We start from the raw sequence: 9,342 nt of genomic DNA, 5'->3' as shown, positions 1-9,342 counted from the left end.
AAAAAAAAAAAAAAAGGGAAGACCCTTCATGAGATGGCTTGACACAGTGGCTGCAACCATGGCTCAAACATAGGATGGAGCAGGATTGGACAGTGCTTCATTCTGTTGTACATAAGAATATGAATCAGAACCTACTCAACAGCACCTAACAGCAACGGTAACAACAGATTACAGTGGGGAAAGTGGTGGTTCAGTGGTGGAATTCCTGGGTTCAATCAATCAATCAATGAAGAGTTAGCTTTGGCTGTCACATTACACTTGGAATGATAATTCTTTCAGAGCCTTGGTTTCCTTACCTGTCAATCAGGGAATTAATAACTTTCTCTTTTTCTGGGGTTACTGTTCTGATCAAAGGAAATGGACATGAAAATGGTATGAATTCAAAGCACTTATATAGTTATGACTCATGTTCTAAATATTAATGGTTCATCAAATTCAACCAAGTAAACAAAAAGATCTGAACATAATTTTTACCTGATAGTCTCGCAAGCCAACCAATATGATGTCTGAGGTATTTATCCAAACCTAGAAAGGAAAATTTACAGCACATTATTCTTAAAATTAAAGGATCAAGAGTAATGTTGACTCAGAGTCTTCCCACAAAATCAGTAAACTATTCACCCAACTCTGGGAGAAGTGCCTATTTAGAATTAGGAGAAAATAACTATAGTAAGCACCTGAGCCTGTTTCAAATTTTGTATAATTTGGGATGTTAAAATATAACAACCTTATTTTAACTACTTGGCAGTTTAATAATTCCAGAGTAATGATTATTAGTTTAGAGTTTAAGACATTTTTAATCAGGAACCACTCCAACATGGTCAGTTACCCATTATATATAATAGAAAATCAATCATGTGGTTTTATCTCCCTCCGTTCTTCCATTTATTCACCCACATAAACACAGCGCCCCCCAGATTTCTTTAGTTTGATAAGGATTACCAAACCAAATCCTTAGATAGAAGGTTTAACAAACCAAAATATTTAAAAATCACAAAAAATGAGAGTTGAAAGAGAATTTTAACCAACCTAATTAATAAACCTACCCAAAGGAACACCTACTGTGATGGGGAATTAATAATTACTTTCCAATGGCATATTCATTACCACACTCACATCGTTTAACACAAGTAAAGCACTTATCTATCATTATTCATATTCAAATTTTGTCAATACTCTTTACAAACGTTCTTATCACCCCATTCCCAAGTCAGATTCAATCAAGGACCAGACATTTCATTTAACTACCAGGTCTTATCATGGAGCTCTGGTGGTCCAGGGCTAACCAGAAGGCTGGTGGCTCAAACCCACCAATCACTCCAGAGAAGGAAGACAGGGCAATCTACTTCTATAAAGATTTGCCACCTCAGAAATCCAATGGGGGTCACTATGAGTCTGAACTGACTCAATGGCAGTGAGTTTGGTTTTCTTTTTAATCAGGCCTCCTCAGTCTCCTTTTTTTTTTTTTTTTACACCAGTTTTCACCTTTAGGACACTCTGGTAGCATAGTACCTAAGGCATCTGACTGCTAACCAGAAGAGTGATGGTTTAAATCCACCAGCCGCTCCATGGAAGGAAGACTGGGCAATCTACTTCCATAGTGATACTGCCTCAGAAACCCAAGGAGGGGTCACTAGAGTCAGATCCAACTCCTCAGCAGTGAGTTTTTTTTTTTTTTGAACATTTGATTAAGAAGCCGGCCATTTGTTTGGCAGTTGTTGTTATGTGCCATGGAGTCATCCCTGATTCATAGCGACCCCTCCTTGGGTTTTCGAGGCAGGTATCACTATAGAAGTAGGACTGCCCAACCTGCCTTCCGAGGAGTGGCTGGTGGATTTGAACCGCCAGCCTTCTGGTTAGCAGTCAAGTGCCTTAGGCACTATGCTACCAGAGCTACCTGGAAGGGAGCAGCTGGTGGGTTTGAACTGCCAGCCATGGGTGTGGAAGCTGACTGCCTAAGGCCCTGAGGCCATCCCCTAGGGCCGGTTTGGCAGAATACTCCTCAATTTGGATTGTGGATTGTTCCTTTATGATCAGATTCAGGTTAAACAATCTGGGCAGAAATACAACATAAGAGATGCAAATGGGTCTTTATCCTACAGAATCTGTGTAAAATTATCAACAAGACCTTGCTGTTTGACTCATTATAGGGAAATCACTGTTTCACTGAAATATTTGGAAATTTACAAACATCAGTTCCTGGGCCCAGAAAAACTGAATACAGAGACAGTATTTTCCTGTGACCAATTTTATATTAAAGACAAATCTCCATACCTACCTTTTTTCTCAATTTTCCTCTGATATGACATAACCTCTTTACACCATCAAAACACATTGCTTCTAATCGTCCATTTCCCAACATTTTGATTACCTGTGCATACTCTGGGAGGAGGGGAAGAAAAGGGTATGAGATACTGTTCAACGTTTATAAAAGCAAATTAAAATGACAAGTCCACACAAAATTGACAAGGGAGAACATACTGCTGTATTGGTTAGGAATAAACACATGCAGTAAAAGTATAACTAAACATAAAAAATAAGTAAAAGTGTAAGTACAAATTCAGGAGAGGGATGGCCAGGCTTACTGGTCTGATAGAGCCTAGTGCAACCCCAAGACTATGGCCCCTAGTTACCCTTCAGGCCTGGAATTGAACTCACTCCCAAGGCTTCCAGCCAAACAGATAGGCATATAAGGTGAACATTTACACCAGGCAGATACACTCCTTAGAACAATCAATCATGGGAGATCAGAAGGGCAGTAGTTGTATAGGGAGATAGCTCAGGGGGCAGGAATGCATAAGAAAGAAGGACACATGGAAGAGTTAACTACTGGGAGGAAGCAGGAAGTGTGCTGTTACATTGTGGGGATTGCAGTCAATGTCACGAAACAAGATGTGTATGAACTGCTATAAAGAAAATAAATTTGCTGTGTAAAACCACACAAAGCACAATAAAAACTAAAAAAAAAAAAAAAAGATGAAGAGAAATGGTAAGCACAGGAGGAAGTGGGAAGAATGCCATTACACTGTGGGGACTGCATTAATGCCACAAAACATGTATAAATTGTTGGATGGAAAACCAATACGCTCTGTAAACATCTACCCAAATCACAATTAAAAAAAAAAAAAAAAGGAGTGAGCATTCTACTGAGATATCTTTTTCAAGGTGACACATATTCTAATTATAACCAGGGAAACCAGAGAACTCTTCAAAGTCTGTCAATTTCTAAAGCCTTTCCCAGCTATGTATATCTATGTCAACCCTCTCCTTTAATAGAGTAAACAAAGCCCACACAGGTCAAGTGCTTTTAGCAAGGTCACAAAGCTAGTTAATGGCAGAGCCAGAACCAACACTTTGTAATGCCATTTCCACAAGCTGTGCCTACTATCACAAATCTTTTAATTACCTACTCATTTTGAGCAACGAGATTGGCTACCATCTTCACAACTCTACTTTCAGATCTCAAAGTGGCTTGTCAATCTCGCACATTTGGATCCTAGCCCCATTTTGGCTCTCCTTTCCCTTAAAACCTTTAGAGGCAAATCTCACAATATTTTAGTCCAAGTGGCAAACAAAAGTAGCTTAAATATTAATGATGCCTTCTTTAAGTTAGAATGCTTTAGTGATTAGTCTGAAGTTCTTCTAAGACCAGAACAATGTTCCTAGGTAAAATGCCAAACTTTTAACCAAAATCTTTCCATAAGGATACCCAGTAAGCCATCTAATTTCAATGTTATTTGAAAAGCTCCCTGAGATTATGCCTTTAGCTTGCACACGGGCCTGTTTCTTCTGTCATTAAATGACAAAAGACATGATGAGGCAGGGTATCACTTCAAAACCTTTAGATTACTGAAGTTGTATGTACAACTGGCCCTCCAAAAGGACATCAGGTAATCTGTAAATGTACTGAGACATAAATTTGAAAGGCTCAACTGAGGAGTTGACATGTACAAGTGCTCAAACAACAGTCAGTGAGCCTAGCACCTCAAAGTAGCTAGTGAACATAGAGGGCAGTCTCTCTTCCAAAGCGGGGGAAAATACATGAAAAAGAAAAAAGTGGCTGCCAAAATAAACAAAGAAAGTCAACTGCTAACAGAGGCAAAAATGACTAAGGTTAAGAAAGAGCAAGTTATTCAGCCAGAAAATATTTTCTTTTTAATAGCTCATCTGCAGGGCGTGAACAAATTTACCAAAAGTTCTATTCAAAAAATAATATAAAGATTTTTTTGTTAAAAAGTGCTGAAATTGAGACAACTGGATAAATTTGAATATGGACTATATATTAGGTAACATTGTAATATTAATGTTAAACTGTGTGATCATGATAATTCTATTACAGAATAGAATTTAAATCTACAATTCTATTGCAGAATATAGTTTTTAACAGATACATAATGAAGTATTAAGGAAAAGTATCATGGTGTCTACAACCAACTTTCTAAAGGTTTGCAAAATCCATCATAAAGTAGATGAACTTAAGGGAGTTCACTGTTCAAAATAAAAATATGAGGAAAAAAGCAAGTGCTCCAGTCAGAATTAATTTTACTAGCTTCACGTATTACCTTGGTTGGTTTGTTTGGTACATACAAAATCTTATTTTGGTCAATGGCTCCATTTTGATTTATTGTATTTTATTCAATACAATATGTATTTATTCAATATGTATTTTATTCATAGCTAACAGCAATGGAGAACTGAGGGGTCTATAGGGGCCTCACATCCAAGGTCTACTAAACACACTTTGCAGCACTACTTACTTACTACAAGCTGTCCTCGATTTATGATGCGTTTGAGTTATGATGAAACTGCTACGACTATTTTTTTAAAAAAATACATTTTATCATTAGTAAAGAGCTCTGGTGGTATACCGGTTAAGGCATTTGGCTGCTAACCAAAGGGTCAGTGGTTAAACCCACCAGCCACTCCGCAGAACAAAGGAGGCAGTCTGCTTCCATAGACATTTACAGCCTTGGAATCCCAATGGGGTTTTGACTGGAGGGCAGTGAGTTTGGTTTGGCTTTTTATCATCAGTAATATGTACTACATACAACGTTGAAGCATGTAACCTACTGTAACATTCGCAGATGTTCAATGTTAGGATTTGGAAAGATGCTGGTAGTAAAAGGCAATATTGAAACTTTAAAAGAAAAAAAAAGGAGGTATTCGACTTATGTCAGAACATTACAAAGTCACTGGAATGGAATCCTGTCCTAAGTTGGGAACTACCTATATTTGAAAAAAAGGTCCACAAAATCATGGAATTGTCAACCATGGCTCCGACATTTACTTCTCTCTAAACTGTGCAATTCATTCTCAGTTTGAACCTGACTGTCTGTGCAAAACAATGAAATCTCTATGTGTACAGAAATGCCATGAGCCCTCAACACAGACCAAGTATATCAAGAAATGATTACCAAAAGCCTATGGAGAAATATAGGGGGTGAGAAACAGAGAAGCAGAGACATGAGAATTATTGCTCAGGATTATGTCACATGGAAATTCTTTATGTAAAAAAGAGAAATGCTGTGAGAAGAAGCCTAACTTCCAAAAATGCTTACCTTGTCCATCCTCTTTAAACACCAACTCTCTTTTTTCAGATTCGTTCTCATTCTTACCCCTACGCCTGTTTTTACCTCCTTTACCTAATTTTTTTTTTTAAAAAAAAGTAAAGATATTTATTACCTGTGATACAGTAGGAAAAATAAAATGAAATTAAGCCTTACAAAGCTTTAAAAACAAAAGCCACATAGGGAAATTTCAATTATAATAAACATATACATATTATCATCCCCCTACCTTTGTTAAAATTCTTTTTGGAATTTTTTTTCCTGACATAAAGTACATATACTAAAAAAAAAAAAAAAAGGGAATTTATGTGAAAGTTATAAAAATGGAATCCCATAAAAACCCAGGTGCCTTCTGAAGCCAGGCCTTATGCAAGAACCTGATCTAAGTTTTCAAAACAAAGTGAGAAGAACGTGCTTGGACCAAGAACTACGGTTTTTCAAACTTTCACCAGCACCATGAAAAATGAGTCTACTGCATGGTACAAATGAGGAATAGTCATACTTACCAAAAGCATATAGTATGCATACCATGTAAAATTATACTCATGAAAAGGCACAACCCTACATATATCTAGCTTTGAACCCAATTTGTTCACTTGCTTCTGGATTTTTCTCTTGATATAAGTGATTGTTCGTTCATTTTGCCATCTTTTGGTATTTGCTATCAGGCAAATGGTTAAAAGCCAAAGGTTTAAGAAAATTTTATTTCAGCAACTTAAATTTATAGACATTGTTTTTTGCTAATCAGAGAATGAAATCCACTTTATTTCAGCAGCTTTGTCTCTCTCAGGTAATACCAGTTTCAAGAACCACCGTCACAGAATTCTATGACAGTGCCACAGAGCGGAGTTAAAGGAAGATGGGATGAGACAGATGTGGCCAAGAGTGCCATTATTGTCAATTTTGGGTAGCAAGAAGCAGAAGTGGGAAAGGTGAGGCAGGGTACAAGCATTTTTCATTATAACATGTAAGTCTCACACTAGGTAACTTTTTAAACTATGTACACATACTCTGGGGGGAACAAAAGACTGCAATTTTATACATGTAGGCAAGGTACCTGAGACAAGCTCTCTCAAAGCTGGTGGGAAGCAGTGAAACTCAGCAAAAAATGCAGGCTTTGCAATCAAATTCAAATCCTGGCTTCACCTTTGTGGAAGGCATGCTACATAACTTAAGTCTTAACCTAAGCTCACTAACTCATATGAAAATGGAAATCATTACCATAATTATCACCTTCCTTACAGAAAATAGTGATGATTATTAAGTAACAAATGATTAAGTGTCTACAGTACCCGCCACAATCTACCAATAAATGATTGCTAACATTAACAACAAATTGGTACCTTTCTGGAAAAAAGCAGCTCTGGTGGCCTAGTGTCTAAGGCATTTGACTACTAACCAGAAGGCTGGCAGTTCAAACCCAACAGCCACTTCCTGGAAGGAAGGTTGGGCAATCTACTTCCATAGTGGTATCGCCTCGGAAACCCAAGGAGGAGTTGCTGAGTCTGACCCAACTTGATGACAGTGCGCACTGTTGTTTTTGGTGGTGTAGTGCCTAAGACATTTGACTGCTAACCAGGTTGGCAATTAAACCCACCAGCCACTCCACGGAAGGAACAAGAGGCAATCTACTTCCGTTAAGATTTACTGCCTTGGAAACCCAATGGGGGTCGCTATGAGTCAGAATTGACTTGATGAAAGTGGGTTTGATTTCTGGAAAAACAGTTCAGCAATATTTATCTAAAATCTGAAAAACATGCAGATTCTTTTTCCTAATCATTTTATTTCTAGGAATATATATGCACATGTATGAGAAAAAATCACCAAAATACAGTAAACAAATATTCAAACCAACTCAGCAAATGTTTGAATGCCTCCTGGAAGGTAGCAGGTGCTTTGCTAGATTCTGAAAGACTGCTGGGAAAGACAGTCTACTATGGACCCCAAGCATTCCTGCACGTTCTTGCTACATGTGTCAGATTTCAAAGCATTTCATCTCCTGAGCAGTTTCTATAGCTAGTGACATAGGCAAGTAAGTAGGTCAAAGTGATCATCACCATGGGGTTGGGGGTATGTGTAACTCATGTTTGCTGCTGGCTTAAGAAATGCTGAGACTCCGGCCCTGGGCTTCTCTCCTGATATATAACCCACTGCCATGACAGTGTGAGTAATAAAGTCCCTGAACCTGACCCAGGAGTTTATATCTCTGCCAGCATCCATGATAGTAACAGGCTAAATAGTAACAGCAGGGAAGGTAAAGTTTCAGACCCTTCACAGTTCTTGATGGTTTTGGCAACGAGGATGGGATGCTGACAAAGACAGACATGACTTTCTAAAAGAGGACGTATGAGGTCCAGGAGGCTAGGTCTGTGAGCATGAGAAAATGCCCTGGGATCCAGGAACAAATGTTCTGACCTAAGCTGTTTGACAGCCACTCCTCGGAAGGAAGATGGGGCAATCTACTTCCCTAGTGACACTGCCTCGGAAACCCAAGGAGGGGTCGCTATGAGTCGGGTCCGACTCGATGGCAAATAACAGCAGCAACAGCAAGATGTTTGAAGGGAGAGAAGTAAGGGTCCCCTCATTGCTCTTAAACATTCAGAGAGTGAGTGGAGAGAAGCAGAATTGAAAACAGCTGCCCAAATGGAGCTTTGGTTGTTGCTGACTCTCCTGCAGGTGGGCAAAGAGATGCTGACAATGGGGCAGCAAGGCAATGTGGCTGTGGAAGAAGTCCTGGACTCAGGGGTAGCCAAAGGCACAGGAGCAGAGAGAAAAGGATCCCTTGGTCCAGGTACTTGCCTGACGCCAGGAGGTACCACAACTATCCACAGTGGAAGCAGCAGCACCGGACTTCTGGCACCAACCCTAGAGCAAGGGGTCAACGGAAGAAAAAGGGCAATAACCAAGGTTCCTCCTTGTGCCGCTATGGGACAATTTACAGTCTATCAAGGACAGGCCAATAATCAAGGTACTTGATGGCCATTTCATGCCCTTTATCTTCAGGCCAGCCTGCTGGCATATTGAGAGGTTGAATGGATTTCAAAAAAATCAACTCAAAATGATTTCTAACTCCATCTCCCTCACCTCTTCCTGGATCACACACCTTGATAAGACATTGTGGTCACTGAATGCATATGGCCTTAGGAAGGGATCATCCATTCTCGGCCCCTCTGAGGTAATGATTAGGATAAAAAAAGTGGAGGGTTATGTAGACGTATTCTGAAAACTTGGGATCCCACCCTGATCATTCAGGGCATGGTATTTCTTTCTTTTCCCAAAGAGCAACCCCAGGCCAGCCTGGCTGGCACACCCACTGTGTAACAGCTTAGCCAAAAGAAGAGGACCTTTGGGATGTTAACTTAGTTCTAGGTCAGCCACCTAGGTTCTCTTGTTAAATTGATATAGTCCTAGATCATAAAGATAGCAACCACTTGGTTGAGTATACTGCTCACTGAGTCTCCTCTCTACAGCTATAGTCAAGGTGGGTGATATAATAGGTCTTTGGAAGTTTTATAAAAATGCACTTGTCCCTGCTTGGTCACTGCCAGCTACCCAGAGGGACTGAGTAGTTGTACCTGTAGGCTCGGGACCATAGTCCCAGAGGACATCAAGCTCAATTGGCATAACATACTACACAAATCATTGTTCCACCTTCTACTGTGCCTAGTAGCGACTGAGATCTTAAAAGCTTGCAAGCTGCCATCTAGATGTAACGATGGGTCTCTCCTCATCCAGGGCCAAGAAGAATGAAGAAAACCAGAAATTCATGGAAACA

The 9,342-nt window shown here is 39.5% G+C and overlaps 1 protein-coding gene across 1 annotated transcript in view; it reads right to left on the bottom strand.

Annotated features, from left to right (window-relative positions):
- Positions 1–9,342, bottom strand: part of EIF1AX (eukaryotic translation initiation factor 1A X-linked) — a 26,107-nt gene that overhangs the window by 11,404 nt on the left and 5,361 nt on the right. The window contains exons 2-4 of the mRNA XM_007953657.2: positions 5,559–5,642; positions 2,279–2,382; positions 475–525 (exon numbers count right to left, since the gene is read on the bottom strand). Coding sequence (XP_007951848.1) covers positions 475–525; positions 2,279–2,382; positions 5,559–5,642 — 239 coding nt within the window. The remainder of the gene's footprint in view (positions 1–474; positions 526–2,278; positions 2,383–5,558; positions 5,643–9,342) is intronic.

The sequence above is a fragment of the Orycteropus afer genome, unplaced genomic scaffold (genome assembly GCF_000298275.1).
Source record: "Orycteropus afer afer isolate SDZICR_OR568_19922 unplaced genomic scaffold, OryAfe1.0 scaffold00404, whole genome shotgun sequence".
Lineage (NCBI taxonomy): Eukaryota > Metazoa > Chordata > Mammalia > Tubulidentata > Orycteropodidae > Orycteropus > Orycteropus afer.
Note: the sequence above shows the minus strand (reverse complement) of the source record. Positions and strands in the feature narration are given on the sequence as shown.